The sequence below is a fragment of the Penicillium canariense genome, assembly GCF_028826845.1.
Source record: "Penicillium canariense strain IBT 26290 chromosome Unknown utg000003l_segment0_segment0, whole genome shotgun sequence".
NCBI classification, from domain to species: domain Eukaryota; kingdom Fungi; phylum Ascomycota; class Eurotiomycetes; order Eurotiales; family Aspergillaceae; genus Penicillium; species Penicillium canariense.
Genome location: NW_026622730.1, coordinates 796,266 through 822,652, shown reverse-complemented (window position 1 = coordinate 822,652; position 26,387 = coordinate 796,266). Strand labels below are relative to the sequence as shown.

At 54.2% G+C, this 26,387-nt stretch overlaps 10 protein-coding genes across 10 annotated transcripts; 6 read left to right on the top strand and 4 right to left on the bottom strand.

Moving 5' to 3' along the window:
- Positions 1-525: 525 nt before the first annotated feature.
- N7482_005148 (uncharacterized protein) lies at positions 526-2,469 on the bottom strand (the record flags this gene model as incomplete). Its single annotated transcript, XM_056687273.1, has 4 exons — positions 526-1,287; positions 1,346-1,642; positions 1,713-2,195; positions 2,311-2,469. 4 exons carry the CDS (start codon positions 2,467-2,469, stop codon positions 526-528), a joined length of 1,701 nt encoding a protein of 566 aa, XP_056542828.1.
- Positions 2,470-3,045: 576 nt separating this feature from the next.
- On the top strand, positions 3,046-3,894 carry cnaB (calcineurin regulatory subunit B; the record flags this gene model as incomplete). Its single annotated transcript, XM_056687272.1, has 5 exons — positions 3,046-3,154; positions 3,220-3,272; positions 3,337-3,410; positions 3,478-3,812; positions 3,884-3,894. The coding sequence occupies 5 exons, from the start codon at positions 3,046-3,048 to the stop codon at positions 3,892-3,894; spliced, it is 582 nt and encodes a 193-aa protein (XP_056542827.1).
- Positions 3,895-7,259: 3,365 nt separating this feature from the next.
- Positions 7,260-8,744, top strand: N7482_005146 (uncharacterized protein; the record flags this gene model as incomplete). The annotated part of the gene is made up of 3 exons (XM_056687271.1): positions 7,260-8,142; positions 8,245-8,511; positions 8,650-8,744. 3 exons carry the CDS (start codon positions 7,260-7,262, stop codon positions 8,742-8,744), a joined length of 1,245 nt encoding a protein of 414 aa, XP_056542826.1.
- A 1,817-nt stretch (positions 8,745-10,561) lies between these two features.
- N7482_005145 (mitochondrial 37S ribosomal protein uS9m) lies at positions 10,562-11,578 on the bottom strand (the record flags this gene model as incomplete). Its single annotated transcript, XM_056687270.1, has 2 exons — positions 10,562-10,653; positions 10,735-11,578. 2 exons carry the CDS (start codon positions 11,576-11,578, stop codon positions 10,562-10,564), a joined length of 936 nt encoding a protein of 311 aa, XP_056542825.1.
- Positions 11,579-11,796: 218 nt separating this feature from the next.
- Positions 11,797-13,447, top strand: N7482_005144 (putative translation elongation factor eEF-1 subunit gamma; the record flags this gene model as incomplete). Its single annotated transcript, XM_056687269.1, has 3 exons — positions 11,797-11,826; positions 11,885-12,080; positions 12,459-13,447. The coding sequence occupies 3 exons, from the start codon at positions 11,797-11,799 to the stop codon at positions 13,445-13,447; spliced, it is 1,215 nt and encodes a 404-aa protein (XP_056542824.1).
- Positions 13,448-15,523: 2,076 nt separating this feature from the next.
- N7482_005143 (NIF domain protein) lies at positions 15,524-18,005 on the bottom strand (the record flags this gene model as incomplete). The annotated part of the gene is made up of 2 exons (XM_056687268.1): positions 15,524-17,890; positions 17,970-18,005. The coding sequence occupies 2 exons, from the start codon at positions 18,003-18,005 to the stop codon at positions 15,524-15,526; spliced, it is 2,403 nt and encodes an 800-aa protein (XP_056542823.1).
- Positions 18,006-18,204: 199 nt separating this feature from the next.
- Positions 18,205-19,367, top strand: rrp36 (putative pre-rRNA processing protein; the record flags this gene model as incomplete). The annotated part of the gene is made up of 2 exons (XM_056687267.1): positions 18,205-18,363; positions 18,423-19,367. 2 exons carry the CDS (start codon positions 18,205-18,207, stop codon positions 19,365-19,367), a joined length of 1,104 nt encoding a protein of 367 aa, XP_056542822.1.
- A 740-nt stretch (positions 19,368-20,107) lies between these two features.
- N7482_005141 (uncharacterized protein) lies at positions 20,108-21,605 on the bottom strand (the record flags this gene model as incomplete). The annotated part of the gene is made up of 2 exons (XM_056687266.1): positions 20,108-21,305; positions 21,409-21,605. The coding sequence occupies 2 exons, from the start codon at positions 21,603-21,605 to the stop codon at positions 20,108-20,110; spliced, it is 1,395 nt and encodes a 464-aa protein (XP_056542821.1).
- A 3,417-nt stretch (positions 21,606-25,022) lies between these two features.
- Positions 25,023-25,704, top strand: N7482_005140 (DNA-directed RNA polymerase core subunit RPC19; the record flags this gene model as incomplete). The annotated part of the gene is made up of 4 exons (XM_056687265.1): positions 25,023-25,145; positions 25,225-25,316; positions 25,416-25,492; positions 25,571-25,704. The coding sequence occupies 4 exons, from the start codon at positions 25,023-25,025 to the stop codon at positions 25,702-25,704; spliced, it is 426 nt and encodes a 141-aa protein (XP_056542820.1).
- A 354-nt stretch (positions 25,705-26,058) lies between these two features.
- On the top strand, positions 26,059-26,247 carry N7482_005139 (uncharacterized protein; the record flags this gene model as incomplete). Its single annotated transcript, XM_056687264.1, has 1 exon — positions 26,059-26,247. One exon carries the CDS (start codon positions 26,059-26,061, stop codon positions 26,245-26,247), a length of 189 nt encoding a protein of 62 aa, XP_056542819.1.
- Positions 26,248-26,387: the final 140 nt, after the last annotated feature.

The following is a 26,387-nucleotide window of genomic DNA, read 5'->3' as shown; positions in this document are numbered from 1 at the left end:
TGATTATATTTCTTAGATTTTGAAGTCTTTTTTCTGCCTTTTTCCGCTTTTCCATCGTCGCTGGCATCATAACTTCGGTTATCCATCATACAAGAAGGCCATTCCATGGCCCTGTGCTCCTCCCCGGAGCTGAAAGGGCGAAAAACATAATATGTACACTGGCAATGCAAAAGACCCCACCCGAAAGCACTGCTGGAAGCAAGCCAAAGAAGCCAGCCAACCCGCAAGGCCATTCCGGCCATGGCATCTGCCGCGGAGTTAAAAGAAACGAGAGGAAGAGGGTGTGGGGAGGAGCGAGAAGGGAGGTGGGTGAGACGCAAAACAATAAACAAAGGTCTCCATCGAATCCCTTCGTCGCTGGCGGGTGTCGTCAAAACATGAAGGGGTACTAAAACTACAAGGGTGGTAGAAGGTGGGAAATAAGGTGCGACGGAGGGAAGGGAAACAAGCAACCACGCGAAAACGCCCGCCAAATGCTGAGAACGGAGAGAGAAATATCAAAAACGAGGGGCAGGGAGGATCCCCTCACGCCTCGGACGACGCGGTCACGACGTTGGGGGCAGGATTCGCACCCTGGGAGCTCCCAGCTTGGTCTGCCTGCAAACGTCGTTGCTGGGCTGCTTGCGCTTGCGCCTGCGCATGTGCTTGGGCAGCCACTGCGGCTTGTTCGCGCGCCTTCGCCATGGTGATGGCGCGGTGCTGCATGATCTGGATGCTGTGTGCATCTGTATCATAGATGGGCTCCTCGTCGGAGTCCTCCTGATCATACTTGAACCGATCGGCCTTGAACGAATCCAGATCGACTTTACAACGCGACACGACGTTTCGACGGTCAATCAGCAGGCGACCACCTCGCCCTACTCGTCGTCTGAAGGATGGCATACGGTGTGGCTCCTCGTGCAGCTCCATGGCTCGCGAGGTGAGCTTATCTTTGGAGAAATGCGGGCTGGTCACGTCTAATGAGGTGTCCATCATATCGCCCGAAGACTCCGATGATGGCGGGGTGGGCAATTGTGCCGTGAATGCAGGACGAAATGTCGCAGCGTCGAATGTCCGTTCGGGGGATGGGGAAAGTGGTGCTCGGGTATGATCCACATAACCTTCGTTCCACTTGATATGCTTGGCAATGTTTGCCCTGATATCGCGCAGAATCTCGTTTTCCTTCTCTGACTGAAGGTCCTCCAGCATTTGCAAGTCCTCTGCGCCTTGCAGACCAGGCTTGAGAGGCATGCGGAGCTGAGGCGCATTCGGTTGGCGAGGAGGCATCTCGATCTGCTTCTTCTTGGGCTGTGACGGGCACGGTCAGCATATGGACACAGCGCAAGTGAATACCGGCGACGCTTACCTTCTGGTGAATGAGGTCCTCATCATCGTCCTTGATGTTGAGCTTACGCTTCATCTCCTTGACCTCATTGCGCTGCACGAAGAGCGTGCGCTCCATAGCGAGCATCTCCTTGCGAGCAACCTCGCGTTGGCGCACCAGCGCAACCAACTGCCGAGCATCTTCCAACTCTTTACGAAGCCGACGAAGCTTCTCCGCACTCTGCGCATCGCGGCCACGAGTTTTGCGGATTTGGCGCACTTCACGGCGGCGGAAACAGACGAAGGGATCACTATCATCCGTATCTTGGCCGGTTTCGAACTGTTTTTGAAAGTCAGCATGTTCAGTTCTTATGTGCACGGCTTTGTTGCAACGATGGGACCAAATTCACCTTCAACGCTGGCTCCAGCGAGTTGTTTTCCGTGGCCAACCGACGCGCCTTCCAGTGCTCATAGACATCCTTGGCAAAGCGCTTTACATTGTCTTCTACGGCGGCATCCATTGCCTCTGCCATGTCGGCAAAGGAGAGTACTGGCGGGCTATCAACAGCTGCGAATGGTTGCTTCGCCCGTGCAGTCTCCTCGAAGAAGTTCATGGTAGCCTCGAAATCATCCTCAGAGCACTGACTGGAAGCGTCGCGTTTCGAGTTGAAATTCTTCAGCCATGCATCGTCCTCCTCATTCATGTTATACGGACATCCGCAGCAGTCCTCCACCGTAGAGGAGAAGCGGATGTACGTCGCTGGCTGCGAGAAGAGAGGCGGGTATAATTTGGCATACTGGATGTCACTGGTGATGACTTCGCGGGTCGGGATATGCGCATCGTTATCTTTACCCTGAGCGGCGGCATTGATCGCGGCCTGCAAGTGAAATTCCTATGTGTCGCGCCCAATATCAGCATCGTGAAAATTTCGTGTCGCTTTGGCGATGTAATCACGTGATCACATGCAGGGATGAGGCTAAAAATAAATGGCTGAATGGGGCACTCACCGACTCCTCAGCCTTTTCGACGCCGGTCTCGATCTGCTGGAGTGCGGACTGGATCTCATCGTCTAGGGCATCGATCTCGTGCTCGCGGACGATGGGGATGGATGCCTTAGAGGTGAGCTTTTTGGGGCGCGTCCGGCCCAGGCCCCCGTACCGAGTCATAGCGTCGGGACGCGCAAAAGGGCAACCACCATGGGCAGGGGGTAGTTTAAATGGGGATCACTCGAAAGGTCTGGTCATGCGCTTTCTCGTAGTCGTAATTTTGTGATGAAATGCGATAGGAGGGGGGAGATATCGACGGCGAGAGATGAGGGTGTTCGCGGCAGGCGAATGGGTTGACGTTGCAATGTCACCCAGCGATGACCTGTTTTGGCCGCGCGCACGGCCTCAGGGGCTCGCTTGCCTGTCCGGATCGGGTTAGTGCGGGGCTGGGCATTATCAGAATCATGTTGATGCCTTAAATTGGGGCTTTCTGCCCTGTAAATCAGGTGTCTATATATCAGGTGCTATCAGGTGTTCCTCCCGCTGGGCGCCTTCCGCTCTGGGCTGTTTGGGTTGGTTTGAGTTCCTTCCCTCCTCGACCGTTCCGCTTATCAGATTCTCTATCGTGTCTTCTTTTTTCTGCCTCTCTTCTCCACTGTCCTAAACTTTCGAATCTCTCTCCCCTCCTTCCCCCCATCTCCCCTCCCTTCCACACCCCCCTACCTTCCCGTCTCACATTCCCCTCTGCCGCCCGCAATGGATCAGCCCGCCGAGCCCAACACGGCCGCCATGCACCATGTGCAGCGCCGCCGAGGCTCTGTTGGCACTACGCAGCTCTTCGATAACATCGTGTCGACCTCCAACTGTATGTTTGCTACGGTCGCCACTAGATGCAATGGACCCCCACCTGGAACTGACATCCCGGAATAGTCGACCGTGAAGAAGTGGACCGACTGCGCAAACGGTTCATGAAGCTCGATAAGGTACGGCGATACCCCGGCGACCCCGCAGACCCCATAACAATCGACTCATAACCATCTATTGCAGGATGCTTCTGGCACGATCGACCGTGACGAGTTCCTTTCCCTCCCCCAGATCTCCTCCAACCCGCTGGCCACTAGGTTTGTTCGATCCGCTCCGGGCGATTCTATTGAAAGGCATGCCATTAACGCCATATTTTTGCTGCAGAATGATCGCCATCTTCGACGAGGACGGCGGCGGCGATGTCGACTTCCAAGAATTTGTGACTGGATTGTCGGCCTTCAGCTCCAAGGGCAACAAGCAAGAGAAGCTGCGCTTCGCCTTCCGGGTCTACGACATTGATCGCGACGGCTACATCTCCAACGGCGAACTGTTCATTGTTCTCAAGATGATGGTGGGCAACAACCTGAAGGACATCCAACTGCAGCAGATTGTGGACAAGACCATCATGGAGGCCGATAAGGACGGCGATGGCAAGATCAGCTTCGAGGAATTTACCGAGATGGTGGAGAGTACGGATGTCAATCTGAGCATGACCCTGAGTACGTATTGGTGTCCTTTTTGTTCATCAGTGCTTCCATTGGGCCGATTGGGTGCTGACCTACTATACCAGGTCAAATATAGCCGGCTGGGGGACATGTGCGCCACTGGAAATCGCGCCACCCGTCTCTTCCCCTTGCCCTTTCCCTTGCCTTTTTCGTTTCCTCTTGGTGCTCTACTCTTGAATCTCTCCCAGCGCTTGGTGCGACATGACATGACCTCTATGACCCGCGACGTGCGTTTATGTAGTTTAGCTTCTCCTTACGAGTCTAGAATCCCATGCAAGAAACCCCCCAAATTAATATGCGCGCGTTCTGTTTCATCTGAGGAGCCCATCCTGCCAAAGGACCCAGACGGGCGCACAAAACAAGCAAACCAAGAAAATGTGGGTCAGCGTCATCGGATCTTGAACCCCTTGAAACCCTCGGGCCCAGCCTCGTCCGAACTGCAAGTCTCGTGGTCCAGTGCAATCTCAACTGGGGAGGGGTGGCCGCCATAATCCCAATCTTTCCAGCGGCCGAGCACCTCGGAAGGACAGTGGCACCGCAACCGAAAGCGCTCGATGCACAGCGCGAGGGGCGCTTCTCGTGTTCTGGCTATGTTTAGCAGCGTCCGGGTCGGCGTCAGCTGACAGGACGGTATGCACGTCAGGCCCTGAAGTGCAGTTCGTGCAAAGGTAAAACAATGCCTGGGAAGAGGCGGGGCCATATCAGGTACCCAGGTATCCCTAATTTCCTTGCCTGCAAACCGCAAATAGGAAGCAGTCACATTGGGGTGGGTTCGGCTGATGGCCAGCATCAGCCTCGCGGTGCAACTGTTCCGACCACCGGGCTCCTGGTTGCGGGCTGTATACCGAGGCGCACGAAGCACCGCAGTCGATATCAGGCCGAGTCCCGAGTTGCGCAGATCGCAGATCGCAGATCGCCTCCTCTAGTGGCTCGAGGGGGCGGGAGTACTACTATGTAGCATGTACATCCCAGTCGGCGGGCCGCTATAATGGATGTACCCAGGCTTGACACTTGCGTCCCAACTATGCAACTATGGCCAGCTATGTCGGGTCTGACCGGACGTAGGGCCTTGCTGATACATAACACACGCGTCAACCTCACGCTGGGCCGCATCTCTTGGATAAGGCACTGTCCAGTACAGAGTGACCACTCCGTACTTGTGTGCCCATCTTGAGGGCTCATATCTATTCGGAACCACCTTGAAACTCATGCCTGATGTACAGAGCGGCCATCCAATCACTCCGTCGCGCGGTACTGGATACCTAACTCTCGTACCTAACGCCAACCGAACCTCCCGACTTGATTCCCGACTAAATCCCCACGTCGGGACAGTCCCCATCCCAACCAGAGCGCCGGATCCAGTTGGGAACGGAATGACAGGCCCGAATGGGGCGCTTTTCTGACAGTCCCTGGGGCGCAGATCGGTGTCCAATCGGTGAGGACAATGGATGTCTCTGATTTCCTTCTTGATTATTCCACTGATTTGTGGTTCATTTTTGGTTCCATTTTTCTGTCCCCCATTGTTGTGGGTGGTACGTACATTTATCGAGGGCGTGGGTTCTGGTCTGTTCTGGTCTGTTCTGGTCTGTTCTGGTCTGTCCAGATTCTTCCCGCAGACTCGAGCTATGTCCTCATTGCAGATTGCAGATATCCGAGAAAAGGGGCCCTGGGCCCAGGGTCCAGCCAGAGCCAGCAGCTGTCCGGTCAATTCTGCCCGCGGAATGTTTGAAGAACGCAGCCACCAACAAGGCCCTCGCGCGCACACCTCCTTTATGTTGCGACTGTTCAAGGTGTACGTGTAGGATTCCTGAAGGTGGCTCTGCGTCCGCCCTTCTAAGTCCATGGCCAACCCTGTTCAGCTCACCATATAAAATGCAGAGGAGGTTCAACCGGCTGGGTTGGGATTTGACGCCGTACAGGAGAGACCGCACGGCTTTTGGTTCCTGTGTCAGACGCGCCGATCTTTCCTGCCGGGAGCGCAGGGGGATCTCCCGCCCTGGGGAGACCAGAAGATCCACAATGACAATGACACTAACCCCGAACGTCGGGTGATAATAATAAATCCAATCAATAATAGAACTCAATCAACTCAAATCAAATCCATCCTGGCTGCCCCAGGCTCGTCTGAGCGGCCGGAGTCGATAGGAAAGTACCTCCTGTCGAGTATGTACTGGCACCGCCACCGAGTCCATGGATCGTCAGCCCCAGGCATAAGAGTTACACATCGCAAAATAATAATCCTAAAAATTCCAATAATCACGGAGGGGTAGGGGCATAATAATGACAAAACACGGCAACTCCTGACCGGAGCTGAGACGGCCGCTATAGAAGGTACCGTACCCATCTGGATCCTTCCCCAAACCCTTCTACGCTTTCTGATCTGGACTCTCTCCTGTCTTATTCTATCCCATCCTATCCTATGCTGTTTGGTTCGATCCTGGTTCTCGATTCTGCTTACCCCAAATCTGACGGCCATCATCCGGGCCTTGCTCCACCCCTTTCTGTGCTGTAAATCATCCCTAGCTTTTCGGGAACCCACCAGGGAACCACCGCGTCGGGTTCCCGGGCGATCGCAGACAGGGCCGAGCAAGTTTAGGTGTAGATCGGTTGATCACCGGCTTAGCGCCCTTTCATCCCAAGCTTTCCATGCCCTGGGGGTAGATAGTCGCAACTACTTCCCCCCCCTTCTACCCAAGTACCGGGTCCCACGAGCCCAATGCAGAGGTCGTGCTTTTGATCTGCTCCCTTAGGTCGCCTTGTTCCTGGTATGTGTTTTATTTTTCTCTTTTCTTTTCTCGTTCGATGCTCTTTTCTTTTTCCAGCTAGTTCACGCCCTCTGGAGCGTGACCCATCTTTCTACTTTCCCTTCCCTGGGTCCGTCTTTCTGCTAGCGTCATCTTGTCTTGCCCTGCTCTGGTGCTGTTTGGCTGCCCTGCTCACCCGCTGAGTTCTCCGATTAGATTCGTCATATTTGTTCATACTCATATGCGATTGCTTCAGCCATCTTTTCTCATGAACACATGAAACATACCCAGTGCAATCGGGTTTGACTCCGGGGACGTATACTTCCTACATTGGTATATGTATTTGCGTCGTCCAACCTTCGTTGGCTCCGTTTCGACTTTCGCATTCCTGGACTTCATCTGGCGCGCAACGTCTCTGCGAAGTTAGTTGGATGCGCCATTCTTCAGGTCGCCATCACCAAACATCGCATCATATCACGGTGTGAAATCTGGCCGGCACACGCTGGTCCTCTGACCAGCCGCCTCTCCTCCCCCAAATCTCGGAAAGAGAGGAAGAGCGAAATTCATCCCGAATATCTGGCAATCCAGTGCCCGTACTCATTCGCCGACCCCCAAGCTGGCCTCCTACGCAAGTCCGCCGCTGTCCCCCAAGCATTGGGCCGATCTCGATCCACGCAGGTCCGTGTGGGACAGCCTGATGGATGGCGATCGCGACCAACGCATGAAGCGGCATGAGCGGTTGATGGCAAGATCTGGCAATGCCGCGGGCAGAGGCCGTGCAACCGATCGCTTCGACCAGGCCATGCATCCACGTGGGGATCCAACGGGGATGTCGCAGGCGCCAGACCGGGCTCCGATGTCCTACGACTACGGATACACAGGCAGTCCCTTCCACGGCGCGCTGCAGCCGAGCGAGGTGCAGGCATACGGCGCCGAGTTCGCGAGGCCGCGACAGGCGCATCCACTGTCTCATCAATCGCACGCACAAGCGCATCTCTCGCAGCAATCACCCAACCCACCAGACTCCGTGCCGCACACCCAGCGCCGCGCGGCCGAGGCCCCACCGTTCGTGCCGTACGAGTCGGCGATGCTGTACGGCTTCAGTCAGCAGGGTCCAGCTCAAGGACCCTTCGATGTTGTCCCACAGTACCCGACACGGCAGTCTGCAGCGATCGAGACCCTGTCAAACCAGTTTCCCGTTTCGCAGTATTTCGCCTCCGAGGAATCCACGGGGACTGGGGTCCCAGGGCTCTCGCCTTATATGAACACGCAGCTGCCATATACTCAACCGGGGTCCATGGCACGCTCCAGCACCACGCAACCCTTTCCCACGACCATGGCTGATTTCACGCCGCTCGGGACCGGCTCCTCCGCCCGATTGGATGCACTTCCTGTGCAGCAGCAGGCTGATCCGTCTGCCCAGCCCGTGGCGGACCCTTCCAGCCTCGACGAAGCGTACGCCCAGTATCAGCGAGCGCTGCGCAGCACCTTCGACCAGACGCGCGCCGGGCGATTGGTGGAAGCGAGCCAGTCGCTGCTGGAAATTTCCGAGTGGCTTGTGACTAATGCACGGGATCTTGGTAGGTTCGGCTTCTTGTTTCCTCCTCTGGATCTGATTTGCAGGGATGGTGGTGGGATGGCGGGGGGAAGAAAGAGTCTAATCGCGTCTTTGTGATACGTAGGAATCCTGCGCGACGACCATCAGCTGTACACTGACCGCCTGCAGCTCTGGAGTGAATTCAACCTCTGCTGGCTGGCCGTCTGTCAGAAACAGAAGGATGTGACCCAGGATCTTGTTGCGACGGGCCAACAGCCGCCTCAGACGAGTCTGTTGAGCCGGGATCGAATGGAGGCCATGGGCAAAGACTTGATTCAGCTTTGCGATCAGCTTGAACAACACGGATTGGTTGATTATCAGATGGGTATATGGGAGGAAGAGATCCTATCCGGTAGGTGGAAGATCAGGCTTTACTGCCTCGGCCCTCTGCTCTCATTCCCGTACCTTCTCCTCGGGATCTGTCGTCCTTCCCCGTTCAGACACTTTCCCCGATTTCTATTCTCCATTCTAATGCTCAGAACCTCGTTAGTCCTAGGCCAATGCTTGGATCTGATGGAGAGCCGACCCGAACTTCTCCGCATCCAGCCTGTCCCCGAAGCCGGCACAGCAGCACAGCGACCATGAACAACCAGGCTTCACAGATCACAAAAGCCCCCAAAGCCAAAAAGAGAAAGACCCAGAAAAAATCTACCTATCCCAACTCCCGCGCCCAACCATGCCCACCTCCTCCACATGCACGCAAAACAGAAAAACAAAAACCCAGCCCCGTCCACGGCCTCGGTTCCAGTTAGCGTCCTGAGCCCCTCAGCCCCCCTCCGCCCAAGGGCCCGGCCCATGAGCCATTTGGATTATCTCCCGACGATGGTCGATAGTCGATCGAGGAGAACATTGGGAGTGGGAGACCCGCCAGAGTGGTAGTGGGGCAAAAATGACGACGGTCGCTACCGCCACGGGGGAGGCTATTGTCTACTAGCGCCGCGCCAATCGCCCCTAGTGTGATATTCGAGATCGCTGGGACACTGGTCACTTCCGGGCCAAACACCCCCCTCCTCCACCTCGCTCTCTCCCACCCCAATGACGATGGTCGATGATCGGAAAGTGATGGAGCGCTGGACTTACCCCTCTCATTTATGATCAACCCACACACTTCTATTCCCTCTCCTCCCGTCCACAGATAGTATCCTATCCCGTCCTGTCTCCTATCTCCTCTCTCCTGCCGCGCTTCCTTGGACTCTAGTTCATCGCTAGCTGTGTCTTACGGAGAACTTATTCCACAGGCGGAACAAGTGTACGAGCTAGTCTTCCGTGCTCGGTCTAGTCTAGTCTAGTCTAGCTAGCTAGCTAGCTAGCTCCTCGTCTACTTCGCCTCGATGTCATGCCATCATTCCGGTTATGGTCAAATTGACGAGTTGTACATAAACCGATATATCCCTTTTTGTGTCCTCTTCCGTTTTACTCCTATGTATTTCTCATGTGGTCGATAAAGGTAAAACTAGCCCCGAGATCCGGGCTATGGCATGCGTTTGTTCCTACGTCTGGTTCTGGGTGCTTTCCTTTTCGGGATGGGTGCATCTAGGCGGTGTGTGGTCACTCTGTACAGGAGGGGGTAAAAAGCAAATGCAAAAGGAAAAGCAAAAGCAAAAGCAGGTTCCCAATGCAAATGTGTGCGTGACGCTTGTGGTTGGTCGATTAGGGTTTCTGCATTGAAGATCATTCGATGGGTAGCCGTGGATCCAGGGGGGGTACGGAGTATAACCTGCTCATGTACTTTTGTTCGGTTGCGGGCCCGATGGCCGTGACCATGGAATTGCCACAGCTTAACCGATATGCTTGCTTTTTTGAATGCACATGCAGATGCAGAGCTGTATACTGGCGACTCGAAGGGCTTACAAATCCTTTCTATGGAGATAATGGGAGGATTGGATGTTCGATACTACCGCCACGTTTACACAAATGATTCCAAATTCATTTTATGCAACTCCTGTAAGGGTTGGACGGCATAAACTGTACTTACCCCCGACTTATGTACTGTGTTCTTCGTCTGTTGGATACCAAAATGGTAAATTGTAGGCACACTGAGGGTTAGTAAGGTAGTTTTCTGAAAGCTGATCTGGATGGGTTTGTACAATAGGTCTTTTGTAGGTCTTTTGTAGGTCTTTTGGCCACCCCCCGTATTAATCTGAACATTAGCTGAATTTTATCGCGCTTACAGTATTGCAATTTATAATCAGGTCGGCAGATCACTCTACTTGGCACCCAGCCTTCGCCGGACTTTGGTCAAATGTGAGACTCCAGCGATAGCCTTGGTTCAATGAAAGCCCCATATGCATTGTACAGGATATAAAATAGGACTGGCGACTCGAGCTGCCATGCAGGTAAAATAATACATGATAGATAAACAGAAATAGTAGAAAAGCATCGCTCCACAAGAATTTTCCACTTTAACGCTTGACCCAGGTAGGCATCTTGCGGGCCTTGACGTGACCCGGCTTCTTCCTCTCCACGCGACGGGCATCGACGGTAATGACACCAGCTAGAACAAAAGGGGGAGGGAAATGTCAGTAAAAGGTTCTGCAGTGAAAGCAAATATTAGGATGAAAGAAGAGCAACATACCCTTCCGGAGAACAGGCTTCAGGCCCGGCTCATGCAGCAGCAGAGCCCGCCCAATTGCCAGCGTGATCGCCTCCGCCTGGCCGGTCACACCGCCGCCGTGAACCGTAATCCACGCATTGTACTTATCCAGTCGTTGGGTGCAGCGCAGCGCCCACAATGCACTCTCCCGGTCATGCACACGCTGGAACGCCTCGACCAGCAACTTGCCATTGACGAGGACCTCGCCCTCGCCCTCGACCAGCTGCACGACGGCAGTCGACTCCTTACGCTTGCCCTTGGCACGCGCGCGCCCATTCTCGTCCACTGTCCGCTGCGCATGTTGCACCGCGTACGGATTACCCGGCCGCAAGAATGACTCGAGCGTGTTCTTCACCTCACCCGGCACCATCGCCGGCTGGATGCGGTTCAGTCGCTGCAGAATCTTCACCAGGCTCTTGTATTTCTTCATCGGCACTGGCTCGCCCACGTAGTCGCGGAACTGGGCCAGCTTGAACCAGGCCATGCGCGGCGCCTCGCCGGCGGCCACAGTCGGGAGCGAGGCGTACTTCGCTTGCAGCTGCTCCAGCTTCAAGACATGGTCGATGAATCGCGGGCTGCCGGAGAAGTAGGATGGGGAGGCGGGGATAATGCGGGCTGGACGGCGGGAGAAATTTGTGAAGTCGATCTCGGGCGCTGCTGCCACTTGCTCTTGTGTTGTGGCTGGTGGTTGCTGGCCTTCTACCTCTGTCGCATAGGCCCGGGTCTGTCGGGCCAGGCACCGGGTTACAGGGCGGTATGTTGATGATGGGTGTAGCCGCAGAGCCTGGAAGGCCTGAGTGAGGCCACTGGGCGTAGGCCGGGCCATTGTGAATGGATTATGAAGGTACACGGACTCTTCTTGTCGTAGTCCGCCGAGTCTCAATGTTCGGGCACCGCTGTTTTTACCGCCACGTGACTTGTGCAAAAACACTTCCTCCGAGCACCGACGACCGGGATCCGCACAAAATTTCATCTGCCCCTCCCCTCATCCTTCTCTTCTTTCCCTCTTTCATCCTCCCAATACTCTCCCCCCTTGCTTTCAAAATGGTCTTCGGAAAGCTCTACGGTCTCCCCGTATGTGTTTCTCGCACTCCTTCCTCTCTTCAGCATTCCTTCTGACTGCCTTCTTCAGGAAAACGGGCGTACCATCGCCGTCCTGGTCGCTGCCAAGCACAACGACCTGGAGCTGGAGCTGGTCAACACTCAGCCCAACTCTGCTGTCAACACCAGCGCTGAGTACCTCAAGGTCCAGCCTCTTGGCAAGATCCCTGCCTTCGAGGGTGCCAATGGCTTCACCCTGTCCGAGGTCATTGCCATCGCCATCTATGGTATGTTGTTGACAAAGCCTTCTTTCCCCCACTTCATTCGAGTCTCAACAATCCGTCTTCTTCCCCCCCCCCCCTTTTCATGATGAGAGAAATTTCAATTCTAGTTATCCCTGGCAGAACTACACTGTTGATATAACCACACTCTGAACAAAAACAACCCCAAGAAGATCGAGTACCCCGCTTTACGAGGGAGAAAAATTTTCGGAGGGGGGTCTGGAGGACTTGGGCTTCGGGTTGAAGCCCAAGCTCCCCTTTCCCCCTTTTCTGGAGCACACTGTCCCATCGTCACCCCTGATTGCATGATTCGATTGTGGATCCACACCTGTCATGAAAGAGAAAAATATGTAACCTCAACTAACCTGTTTTGGTTTGCTATAGTGACCTCCCAGAACGAGAAGACCACCCTCCTTGGCAAGACCAAGCAGGACTATGCTTCCATCGTCCGCTGGATGTCCTTCGCCAACAGCGAGGTCCTCATGAAGCTTGGTGCCTGGTACCGCCCCCTCCTCGGTCTCGACGGCTACAACAAGAAGACCGTCGATGACGCCGCCAAGGCTGCTGTGAAGCCCCTTGCCGTCCTTGAGCAGCACCTCACTGCCAACACCTACCTGGTCGGCGAGCGCATCACCCTGGCTGATCTCTTCACTGCCTCCCTCCTGACCCGTGGCTTCGCCACCGTTCTGGACAAGAAGTGGCGCTCCGACAACCCCGCCACCACCCGGTGGTACAACACCATCATCAACCAGGACGCTTTCAAGGCTGTCGTCCCCAACCCCGTCTTCACTGAGGAGGTCATCAAGTACACTGCCCCCAAGAAGGAGGAGAAGCCTAAGGCCGCTGCTGCCCCCGCTGCCGAGGAGCCCGCTCCCGCCCCCAAGCCCAAGCACCCCCTGGAGGCCCTTGGCAAGCCCACCCTCATCCTCGATGAGTGGAAGCGCCAGTACTCCAACGAGGACACCCGCCCCGTTGCCCTCCCCTGGTTCTGGCAGAACTTCAAGGCCGATGAGTACTCGCTCTGGAAGGTCGACTACAAGTACAACGAGGAGCTCAAGCTCACCTTCATGGCCAACAACCTGATCGGTGGCTTCCACGCCCGTCTTGAGGGTTCCCGCAAGTACCTCTTCGGTGCTCAGGCCGTCTACGGCGCCAACTACGCCTGCGTCATCAAGGGTGTTTTCATGGTCCGCGGCCAGGACTTCATGCCTGCCTTTGAGGTCGGCCCCGACTGGGAGTCGTACGAGTTCACCAAGCTCGACCCCACCTCCGAGGCTGACCGCAAGTACGTCGATGACATGTGGTCCTGGGATGTCCCCGTCACCGTCGACGGCAAGGAGCTCGAGTTCGCTGACGGCCACGTCTTCAAATAAGCGTGTGCGCTCGGAACTCCTTTCTCTTTTCTCACCGAATACCCCTTGGAGAGCGATATTTGATCATATTTTGACATCTATGTCCCGCCCATCCTTGCTCCCTCTCCGTTCTTGCTACCTGCGCCCTGATGTCGGGGCCGGGAGTTAAAATGCCCCTTACTTTTTTTTTTTTACGCGCCGATGTGGTTCACGTTCACGGTTATGATACGTTGCGATGCGAGATGAGATGATCGACCTGCGTGGTTTCGGGTGGCTTATTGCCCCTGGATGCGCGGTCTCTGCTAGATTACTACTATTATGGTCTAGCTAGCAATAAAGAAATCGGGACTTTGTGTCTCCGACGAATTTATCTGTGAATATTTTCTTCGTAATTTGTACATGTGTTTTTAGCGAGTTGGTAAGATGTACCTAGGTTGGTAGGTTCCAAGCGGGTGACGGCCGCGAAGAAGGGCAAGCAAGACTGGATGCTCGAAGGTTGTTTGGGTCTTGTTCCGTTCTCTGCGGGGGTTCTGCCCCTCCAGGTGGTCGTCTTTGCCGTACTGTGATTAGTTCCGCCCCAGGTGTTGAAATAGAACTCCATTCTAGTGCCTGGTCCTACATAGGATTAAGCGAACAGATCCATCATATCAATTAGCTATGTGTTCAGGTTGTCAAGCTTATGCTGTAACTGATGGAGAGTTCTTTTTCGCCTTTTGCGGTATATATATCTGGCGAGGCCTGAAAGGTTAAAAATGCCAAGCATATATACTTCAAATATCCAAACAGAACAACATTCGAGCGGCATAGACTTGTCCAGCTTACCACGCGCCATTAGCTTGAGACTCTAGGTCAGGTTACACCGGGGAGACAGCTGTTCATGCCTCCAGGGCATTATGCGAATTGGGGGAGATGCCAGCCACTTTCCCCACACGATGAACATTCAAACGCCACCCTGATTTTGAAAAAATTATTGGGAAGACCAAGCTGCACTACAGTATAAAGCAGCTTGGTATGCGCTTAAAGGAAGCGTAGAGCATAGTTGACGCCGAAGGAATCACAAGTGGGGCAATGAATGTATGCCAAAATCTACATGGTCCAGAATCCCCCCAAAGTCTTAATTGCATCAGCTTATGGGCTTGGCGTATCATGTAGAGGCAGATATCAAGATGCAGGAGCGTTTCACGTGCAAAAGTCTTACATCCTCTCAAGAGGATTCACACGGGCAAACATGAACAAACTGGCCTACAATTGGAAGAGTCGGTCGAGATGCGGTTGCCCTCGACCTGATTGGCAAATTGTGCACGTCTGCATCGCCGATTCCTGGGGCCTTAGGCCTGACGACTTTCATTTGGAAAGTTCTGAAACCGCCAAGGAACGGCAAAGAAATTGAATGTTGAAGAACCGCCAAACTTAGAGGATTCTTGCATTTGGGTCATGGATGGGGGCTATTTCCACTGTTTGCGGTATCTATGGGGGAAATCAATCCGACGAAGATCTACTTGAACAAGAATTTAAGAAACCCTAGAAGGGATACAGATTCGGATACGAGCTCGCAACTGTTCTAACAATATAGATTTATCGGGCTTCATTATCAACAACTGGAGGTACATGTATAGCTAGTTAAAAGGTGGAGGTTAAGTTCAAAGTTGACATCGATGGACACCGACGGTAAGCAACTGAATGCCTGTCCTCATCTTGGCCAAAGGTGGAGTCAGGATTGACTAAACAGCTGCGGAAAGGAGCCTTATCAAACAAGTTCGACGGGTATCACTTCGTCACAAAAAGCCACATGTGCGGAGTAAGACATAGCAGGCAATAGTTAAAGGGTAGCCAGGACATGCCTAAAGATGATTAGGCGAGGCCATTGCCATTCTCATCTCATCATTCAGGGCAAGATGCATCCAAAAAGAGCCCAGTGAAAATCAGAAGCTTGGGCATCTTTCTTCCAGAGCCCAGGAAATCAGTAGAACGGAATGCTCAGACCCCATGCTAGCTCAGAAAACCCGAAAACTCCATTTCAAATGACCCAGCTTCGGAGAATCGAATCCATCGGACGAGAACAGGATATGTGTCTTATGAAAGACACGCCAAGCTCCCTTACTTCTTCGGAAACCCAAGTCCCTCCTCCAACCGGTCCAGCAACGAGTTTCTAGATGCAGAGGACGTGGCCGGTGAGACGGAACGTCTTTCCTCATCCGTTAGTGGCGATACAGAGCGGCGGTTCAGGTTCGTCTGAAATTGATATTGCGGCTGCTCCTGCTGTAGCTGTGGCACAGAAGCCTCAGTTGCCATGGGAAGCTGAGCATCGACATGACGAGGGGCACGGCCTCGTTTGTACCCGCTCCAAGCGGGGTCTAACGAGGAAGCTTCACTTGCCTCCAGCGTCTCCGCGTTGACTGTGGACGTTGCGCCCTTGAACTCTTTATGAGCTACGTGGGCGCCGCTGTGGTCGAGGGTGGCGGAGTCGGGGTAAGGAGGACCTTGTGACGAAGTGCTCTCATTCCCCTCCAACGCCTCCGTAGTCGCTGCGGGATTCGGTTGGGTTTGACGGCGGAGGTTGTACCGATTGCCAGCCGGGGGTTCCATGATATTGGCGCGTGCGTTAGGTTCGAGCTCGCGCTCGATATCAGGTTCCTGGGCCCAGCGAGGCTTTTTCTTGCCCTTCTTGCGGCGGCTTTTGTTGCTGGGGTCGGTGTTGAACGCCATTGAACCGATATCCTTCACAGCACTGGGAATCTGAGTCGGAGCCTGGACCTGCGTCTGCTTAGCGACCTGAGCAGCAGCCGCGACGGCGGCTTTGGCGGCTTTTTTCTCCTTCTTGCGCGCCTTCCTGCGCTCCGTCCTGAGACGTGCAGCCTCTTTGGGATCCGTTCCCTGGGCAATTTGAGCTTGAACCTGAGATTCAACAATGGGATTGGCAAAGGTGGCGGGGGATTGAGGAGGCAGCAGACTGATGCCACCGTCCTCTTCGTCGTCGAGTTCCTCTTCAAGAGAGATGTCCAGGTCCAAGATACTAGACTCTCCCCGCGCAACTCGCTCGTTCCACTGGCGGAGCACCTTGCTCACGTCGTCGTGACGCGAGAGAGCGTCGAGTTTGGCGAGGACCTGAGTGAAAAGTGAAGACTCGTCTATGTTCGGGTCGTTCGTAAACTCCGGGATCTCGAGGATATTGAATGGCTCGCTGAGAGCTTTCAGTTTGCTGTCGTCGATGAGGATGGTGTTCGTCTGGTCCCAGCGGTGGCCTGGAGGGAAGACTTCGGCAGCGTTTAGGCGGTTTTGGGTTTTCCTGCTGTGTTTACCACCGCCCTTTTTGGGCGCTGGTTGCTTCACGGCATCGTTTCCGGGATATGCGGCCTGAATTTCGGAGCTTGCCCACACTTTGCGCAGTTCTTTATATACCTGCAGCTTCGCATTGTACTGTAGATTGCTTAGGCCGAACTTGTCGCGTCCCCACAATGCTACGACACGGTTGCGCTTGTCACCGGGGAATAACTTCTCGCAGACGGCGTTCACGGTTGGCGGTTTTGAGCTCGACCAGATCATCACCGAATATTTACGGGTCAGTGTCTCGAGAAACTCGTCGAGACCGTGGCGCCGGGCAAAGTTCGGTGGCAGCTTGCGGTGTTTTCGAAAGATGAGGGTGCCGTTTAAGTCGAGAATGATCAGTAATGGCCGTCTGGAGGGGCATCTTCGTGGTGCTTCAGAGGCTTGCTGCATATACTTGATTGTAGGCGAGGGTCTCTTCATCGGCGGTGTTGGTGACCGTGCTCTCCGCGGTAGTGGCCCCGTTTCAGGTAGATGTCTCGTTGATCCTGCCATCGTGCTCATATTCTGGGACTGCAGAGGAAGCATTGGGTTAAACGGCGGCATCATGGGAAATGATGATGAGAAATTGCCCATTGGCACCTGATTGAAGAACATCGGATTGATGAAGGGGAATGGCTGCGGTAGTGCAGTCGGCAACTGGGTATTCGCTGGGTTCCATCGTGGAACATTGAAGGCGCCAAATGAACTTGAAGGTGAGCCCACTGTGCCCTCGTTTAATAATTGACCACCTTCATAGAGGTTTGTGCTTGCCGTATTGTTGTCATATGTTGGCGCATACGACTCCAGGTTGAAACCTGACCCCGGCCCATACGGCAATCCTGTATTCTCTCGCGGAGAATGCTTTCCAAGTCCCTGGCCAGCAGCATGGTGACTTGGAATATACGGCAAGTTCGGCATCGGAGAGCCAGCGAAGTCTGCCACAGGACACGATGGTCTCCTCCCCAACCCACTGGACATATCGCTCATATTCACGGCCGGCGCATTGGCATACTGCAGGGCATTAACAGGGACAGTTAAGCCCGCGGCAGCATGCGCGCGCTTCTGCCGTTTCCCTGTGCGAGGCAGCTTGATAGACGGTCGAGAACCGTGGGTAAGGGAATCGAAGTCGTGATGAGCGTGTTTGGCGTGAGAAACGAGCTACATTGGTATCAGGGTTAGTTCCTGCCGCCAATTTGGATATAGTAGTTCACAAAATGAGATGGTATTGGTGGCATACTGGATTGATTTTATTGAGAAGACTGCGCCGGCGCATCGAATGGTCTAAGAGATTCCACGATCGCGCAGGCCAGGTCGGGCGAGACATGCACTGCACGTCGGAGGGGATGTTGACGGGCAATCGGGGAAAAAATGTCTAATCAGCGTTATCGGGCTCACCGCCTGCCGCGGCAATATTTTATTTTCGCATTCTGCACATCTCGGATTGAGCAACGCTAGCCATTCTCACGACCAAAATGGCTATTTCGGATCTGTTGAACCGCCGTGTGGTGCGGGCACGCCATGATGATGAGGATGAATTAAACTCGGACGAGTCCGGCATGGGCGAAGAGCTGTCCCAGGACGAGGCCGAGCAGGACGGCGACTCTGATGCCGAAGATGTGCAATCTGATGATGTACGATGCATTCTTGCGAGGACAGATGAAACAAGTACTAATCAATTTTCTCATTGCAGTCGCAAAAAGCTGAAGAGTCAGAAGATGACGAAGACACCGAAGGTGGCAACGATAATGCCTCCGAAGAAGCATCCTCCGAGGAAGAAGACTCGGACCTGGGGAACGACGATATTCAAGCCTCTTTAAGCAACATTTCCTTCGGCGCTCTGGCCAAAGCCCAAGCCACCATGGGGCCGAAAAAGCGCAAAGAAAAAGCGAATAAGTTGGCCACCGAATCCGCCTCAACCGCCTCCCCACTCGACGACATCCGCGCCCGGATCCGCTCCGCCCGCGAGCAGACGCGCGAAGCAGCCGCCAAATCCACCCCCGCTTCCAAGGAAGCCGCGAAGGAGAAGAAAGCGGCCCGCGCATCCAAGCACGCGCCCATGGTGCAATCCTCCAAATACGCCGTCACCCGCAGACGCACGGTCGTCGAGCCGCCCGCTGTCCCTAAGGCGCGTGACCCGCGCTTCGACGCTGCAGTCATGGGCCACAGTGGTAAGGGACCTAATGCACAGGCGGCAGAAAAGAACTACGCCTTCCTCGACGAGTATCGCGCGTCGGAGCTGAAAGACCTGAAGAGGCAAATGGCCATGATGAAGAACCCAGAGGCCAAGGAAGCGCTGAAGAAACAAATCCGCTCGGCGACGGACCAGAAAAAGTCGCGGGATAACCGCAAGCGCGAGGAGACCGTTATCGCGGAGCACAAACAGCGCGAGAAGCAGGCCATTCGTGAGGGTAAGAAGAGCACGCCGTACTACCTGAAGAAGTCGGATTTGAAGAAGCAGGTCCTGCAGAAGAAGTATGAGGAGATGGGATCGCGGGATCGAACAAAGGCGCTGGAGAGGAGGAGGAAGAAGATGGCTTCGAAGGAGAGGAAAGAGATGCCTATGGAGAGACGGGGGATGGAGGGCATGGGTGATGAGCCTCCTGCGCGGGGTGGGAAGAGGAGGCGGCTTGAATAGATACCCAGATTTTAATTGAACAAGATTACAGTCTAGAGCAACCGATGCGCGTTTGAAAGGGTTAAATGAATGTCTCCAAATACTACGGGTCATTAGATTCCAGAGTCGCGTGTGTACTGTATTAGGCCCAAGACAATATCCCAATCCTAATTCGGACCGTCCTCGATCCAACGAGATATAGTCAAACGGGATGACGAAATAGAAAGAGAGATGAAATAAGAGGTAAAATCTCGATCAATGAAGCTCATTCACCAAGCTAAGCTTTCCAGAAAGAAACCAGATCAACGTCCAGAAAGGTAGGTATATGGTAAAACATGAGCAAGAAGCCCCCAAAACGCCCAGTGTGAAACAATGCAACAGAGGTTCTCATTAAAAGCCAGAAGCAGAACCCAATACAGAGCAAGCAAAATAAAACAAAATTTTTCCAAGTGAGCCTCCGCGGAGGCCCGCCACAGTCGTACCGTAGGTATAGATGAGGTGGGATATAAACATCAATGTCATGTGAACAGAAAAAGGGATAAACCTTGAAAACCCGTTGCTCAATCATCAAGATGAGGCGTAGAATCAGATGTAAAACATTTCGAATAGGGCAAGCCATCTAGTCTGACCGACGAGATGGATGCTTAGAAGAGAGTCGAGTTGGAGTTGTGGCTAGATGAGTCTTGTCACAGTGAAGCGTGATGGCCCGATAGGCCCGATGCGAAGCTTCTGGTGTAGCGCTATGGGGATATTGGACGAGGTCAAGAATGGAACAAATCCCAAGCCCGTGCACATAAGCCAAGGAACTCTTCCTTCTTCCTCCGCTGAGTCTCCGGCGAGTCCCTGCCTGCGCCGAAGGGACCGGGGAAAGTCGAGTTTGGTCCCATGGTCGCAGCAGGGTTAGGCCGGTAGTGAGAATCAGGACCATGACCCAGTGGAGGACTCCCGTTGTCCTGTTCATACTCGCTTCGAGGGCGACGGCGGGCAGTACTATCGGTGGAGTACATCGGAGGAGCTGGGGGTGCGCTGGGGGTCGTTTCACTGATCAAGGGTGCGGTCTTGGGGGGCGCATGACCAGCATGCGGAGATGGGGGGGTGGGCGGTTGGTGGCCTCCGTAGTGCACAATACGGGGAAGCAGCTCGTCCCGTCCACCGGACATCTCCTGGACTGCCTCCTCAGCGGAGCGGTACTCGCGCGGCCGAGTAGGAGTCTGGGACATGTTTCCGGGCAAACCGGGCGATGGCAATGGAGCCAGATTGGACTGGGACGAGTTGGTACTGGATGCATTCGGGTACAGACTGGGGCGATCTCGGTCGCGGCCCAACGCATCGGAGCCAAAGACGTCGGAGAGGGGAGGAAGGCGATTGTTCGTCTGGGTGGCGGGAACGTGATGCATATGCGATGTCGAACCCAGTGTCGGGCTCTGGTTGGCTACATGGCGGGTCAAGGGATGTGGTTGATATCGGGTGAAAGTCTGGTTCAGCGGGGCAGATTGAATCACACGCTCGTTGGCGAACTGAGAAGCGGACGGAGGGACGATGGAAAGACCGGGAGGAGGCCGTCGCTTGGAACCGGACTTGGGCATCGCCATGAATCTCGACTCGGACGGCTTGACCCCGTCCGGGCCATCATCCTTGGCCGACTTCTGCAAACGCGCCTCGATGATTGACCGTTGCTGCTCCCGTACGGACATGCTGCGCTGCAGTTGCTCTTTCCTCGCGGGATCATCGGTCTGAAAGCCGGGTGATAGACAGGCCAGACCCACGTTGTGCATGATACCCTCCCGGGCAGTCATGGGCCCTCCCGGCGGGCGCACCTGGAGGCCGCTCGATGACGGTCGGTTGTTTGACAAGCTCGACAGGTCCAAACGTTTGGGCCTACGGCCCTCACTCTGCATGCGCGGCGGCGAAGGCGGTTCCTTCTTCACAGTGACCTTAGAGCCGGCGCTACCTTGCGACCTGCAGAAAGGCTATCAGCATCGTGCATCTTTGTCTTCTTCTTCTTCTTCTTCTTCTTCTTCTTCTCCTCTCCAGTGTCCGCGCAAAACAGAATCAAACTTACGGAGACGACGGATCTTTGTTCTCGGGTGTCCCTTTGGCTGGGCCATCGTGTGAGCTGGTTGACATCCGGGACGGAGAGGAATTCGCCGGAACGCCGCCTAGAGGAGCCAGGGTTGGGCAGTTCTTCGGGCTTGAGCCGCGGGTGGTATGTGGTGAGGACATCGGAGCCATAGTTGCGGATGCAACTGCGGTCGACATGGCTGCCAACAGGAAAAGAGACCGAGCTTGCTGTGGTACTTCCCCAAGACAAAGGAGTTGACACGATTAACAACACCTATATAGCCTCTCTTCCTTGTTTAATTCACTGCGCGGGGATCGGCGACGAGAGATCCCTTGGGGTGGGTGTGGAGCATTAATGGAAGTCGGGGATGGAAGCTGGCGCGGAAATGCAGCCCCGATGCCGAAGTCGTAGAATGATCGAGCCTGACGCTCGGCTGATATCCAAATCGGAAAGTACTGTCGGAGAGTACTGCGAACAAGGAAATGTGGGCGGTTGTGTGCAAGAAGCGAACAGGAGGATGTGCAATAGTGCAAGTGGTGATGTAGTGGAGAGGGGGACGGCGGTTCGGCGGCAAGCAGTGCGACCAGTGGAAGGAAAGGAAAAAAGCCCAGAGCGTCAAGCGAGAGAAATGGACTGGCCCGAAGGATTGCTTTTGGGGCGGACGGAGAGGAGGAGGGCGAGGATTAGCAGTAGGAGAAGTGAGGGTCTGGACCCAGAAGGGGGAAGGAGCACTGTCAAAAAAGACGGAAGAGGGGGGGAGGAGGTTGAGGCCCCCGAACCAGGGGGCGGAGAGAGGTAGCGGTACCTCCACCAACATAATCAGCGGCATATATTTTGGAGTATATCTACTTCCGTGCTAACTTCAGGGTGGACCCGCGCTCAAACACTTGCTGCACCGCGCCGGGGCCGGCGTATCAGGATCGTCTGGCTGAGACACGACGTGTTTCCGCCCTGCCAACCAGCGGAACCATCCTGCTAATTTGTGCTGAACTGCGACCGCCAGCGTTCCAAACTTCGATAGTTTCATCGTCCCCTGTGGAAACTCGCCCCTGATGGCTCCCACAGATATATAGCCTTCCCGGCCGACCGCGACGGTGAGTTTTGTCTCGTGTCTGGGGACCAGACAGAGAACTGTAGGACTCCGACTGCGTCCCCACGAACTACGGGCAGTGGGCCCCCACTAATCTGCAGCTTTGCCTAAAGGTGTTCGCCAAAATTCCTGACAGCACGTCAGAACATCTGGGATCCGTGCTTGTCGGTCTATCTGCCCCCCGAGCAGTAACCAATCTCGCATCCTTCTTACGGAGTCTGTAGTCATGACCTCGGGGACTGGACACTTTGTGTTCGTCTGAAATGAACCAGTTGCCCGAGTGGAGAGATCAGAAACCCGAACCCACTCAGCCTCGACACTATTGCTTTGCAAACCTTGGAAGGATTGAATTGCACTGCGGCGCTTGGCTCATGGCTTGTTGCCTCCGCAGATCCACTTTGTCCCCTGGCACAGGCCATTACTATTCTTATTATTATCTGAGTCGGAGTGGCGGTGATTTTTAATCTACTGGAAGTATGAGATAATCGACAGATGGATATCTTGGTTCCTATCCATTCTCCTACGGTACATCCGGCTGTCCGCTTTCATGTTACACGTTAACGTTTTTTTAAATATTATCTCCAAGTCTTCTGTCTGTATTGAACAATCCCTCCCTCCCTCTAGATTGGTGGCTTCGTTTCTGTGCTTCTTCGCAACTCAGCACCTTATCACACTCCCATCCAGCGACTCACATCACGTTCTATGTCAAACATGGCGGTGCCGGCGCTTATAGGCGACCAGGGGTGGGTTCGCAAGTAAATGGGTGGCTCGCGCAGCAGCATCCTTGCCAGTCCTGCCCATCACCCCCCAGCTGCCAGGCCCGAACGAGCCGTTCGTCCAATGAAGCCCCCGAACCCAGGGATACAGAGGGACGCAGAGGGACGCATGGCTCGTCCCCTCGTGTGGATCAGCAGGTGGTGGCTAGTGGCCCCATCCACTGCACGGAACCCTTTACCGACCGCACACTAGGCCGTGCCCGGGATCTGAATGCTGGTTGCCCTGTCTGGCCCCGGCATGATGTCGCGGCGAAGCCATTGGCTGCCGCCCGCACGTCACTGACAAGTTCGACTAGACGAGTCCGAAACGCACGGATCACCTGGAATGATTACCTGACCGGAGTCCGTCTGCGCTAAACTGTTCCGGGGAGGAATGGGCCTGTGGGCCGAGATGAAGGTACATTAGCTAGGCAATAGTCTGCTGTTCCTCCCAGGGTCGGTGATCCTGCCATCGACGATGGGGTATATACTCCGGAATTAGTTACTACGTGTTACTGCGTTAGGAAAAGCACCGATTCGAGTGGACCTGAACTTTGTTGATAAGATTTGGACCCGGGCTTCGGAGCGAGTCTTTTCGTCTATTGTGTCGCCGGGTTTCCAGTTTGGTCTGCCTGGATCGCCGATTATTTTGAGGCCGGCGTTGGCACTCTTCTTATCTTTGATATAGGGCAGGGGTTGGGATTATTGACAGGCCACTTCGTGTCGGAATAAATTGGGGCTGTGCTTGTTATTTTCCAGAGAGACTTGATTGATATTACCCGACCTATTTCTGTAAGATATGAGACCAATGAGTCTATGGCATCAAACGAAATTGCCTCACCTGCTGCCGTCTTGTCAACCAACTAATCTATATCTGTTGAAGTTGGGGGCTGATGAGTGCATGCAGGAAACCGAGTCCGTCTGTCTACATACCTCCTCTTCCGGTCTCAAACTTGTATACCTCTCGCAAGCCATGCGAACCTGTCCCTTGGCTCTTGGGACTCCATACACCTCAAGCATCATTGGCTAACAATAGATAAGAAGAAGTTAAAGGGTATACCTACTGTATATACTATAGACGTGTTAGTCCCACGTGTAAAATCAGCCCGCCAGCGTACAGCGAAACAATCCCTTGTAACAGATGTGTACCATGTAAAGTCTCTATCTAACGCAAAAGTCAATTCTTGTACACTCACATTGAATTTAATGAATTTCTAACTGTCTCACAGTTACGAGGCAACGAAACATCTTGTATCGCCCTCGCTGCCGCGGCACACACTCCCAACCCACTCTCCCCGCAACCCTAGACGTAGTGTCTGCGCGACATGTCGACAACCTTTGCCTGGGCGTGAGTTGCACAACGTTCGCCACCTATGTGGAATCCCGAACGGGAATCCCCAAACCTACATGCAGTTATTCTGAAGAATAAACAATAGTCAGAGAAGCCTATCCTTGGCAAGGGTCAAACCAAGCACGAAAGCGGCAGGCGGTCAGTGAGCATGGCTATCGATAACCCACTTTTTTTTCTCTCGCGCCTCGACGATCGTCGAGAAAGTCTTTGCGGGCATTCACTTTGTCATACGGCCTCTTCTGTAACAATTCTTTGAACCGAAATCCTACCAGTGATTTGATTGAGAACTATCATCCCACTTGCGAGTCTTCACCCCCGTCCGACGAGCCTCAACCTCCGTAACCGCGACCGCAAGAACCTGCCGAACTTGATCCCCTCAGTTTCAAATACTCTGCACCACCGTCCTCAGCACGACACAATGCCAGCCTCCGTCCACTCACAAGATGCGCAAGAACAGGAGCATGACCAGTCCATGATGGACGTCGAGCCTGAGAACGAGCCCGTCAACCCTATCTTGCTGGACGAGAAGCGCATCGTTGTGGTGAGTTCGACCGGGAGGGCTGCTCCGCCCGGACATAAGCTAGCTATGCGAGAATTTGTCTAACAGTTGGCCCTTATAGTTGCCCGGCTCCTCGGATACCGCTGCGTCGTTTCAATTTGAGGGCGAAGGCCACACCATGGGGAATGCGCTGCGGTACGCTATTATGAAGAAGTGAGTGCACCAGGAGCAGCCTTCAGCTGGTAGACATGCTCGATGGACAATGTGGTGTGAAAGAGAATGTACTGAGGACTGTGGCTAACATTTCACCAGCCCTGCCGTCGAGTTTTGCGGCTACACCATCCCCCACCCCTCCGACCCAAAGATGCATGTCCGCATCCAGACTAACGGTAAGTTGGCCCTTGCCTTCACTCAATCCTACATTGTCCTGTAGCGTCAATCTGGTACTAATCCTGATTTTCTTACAGATTCCACTACCGCCCTCGAGGCCCTGGAGAAGGGCTTCAACGACCTGATGGACCTGTGCGATGTCGTGACAGAGAAGTTCACCGCTGCCCGGGACCAGTTCAACGAGGAGAATGCCAACAAAATGGAGGCGTAAGATTGGACGAGTTTGGGAGGGTCCTCTTGCATTGCATATATTCATGCACGGATTTGATTGGCGTTTGGGTCGAGCTTAAAGCTTAAAATTTTCATTCATGTCATATTGATATTCCTGGGTAATGCCACTTATGTCCAGAATACACGCTGTATAGGAATCGAGCTACGTCTTCGATAGAAAGACATAGAGAGAGATTAAAAGGGCTGAGGTCAACTGTCAGCCCTCTCTCGTGTACTGTGCCCGGCTTGGGAATACGGCAGTGACTTGGCAAAAGCTAGGCACTAGCTTCTCCACGCCCCTAGGTAGCCTCGCGCATTGAATTTGAAACGTTGCCGAGAGATATTAATCCGTAGCATGGGCCAGAAAAAGTACGACGAGGTCCTCAATCGCTTGGAAGTGTCGCCGCCCAGGGCGGTGCGTGACCCGTCTGCCATCCTGAAACAAGATGAATTAATCTATGCTGCGACCTTAGCGCGAACGGCGGCTCCGGAGGAGATTTGTGGCGCAGGACCGTCTGGACAGTGCGGAGCAGAGGAAAGTTAGTTCCGGTACTACAGGACTAGGCTAGCTCTGAATGAAATTGCGTTTTTCTAAGTCACAGTTGAGGAAAGCCGAGAACGACGACTTCTGCGAAAAAGCCACTTGCTAGCTAAATAGCGCGTGAGGGCGATGTGGATACTAAT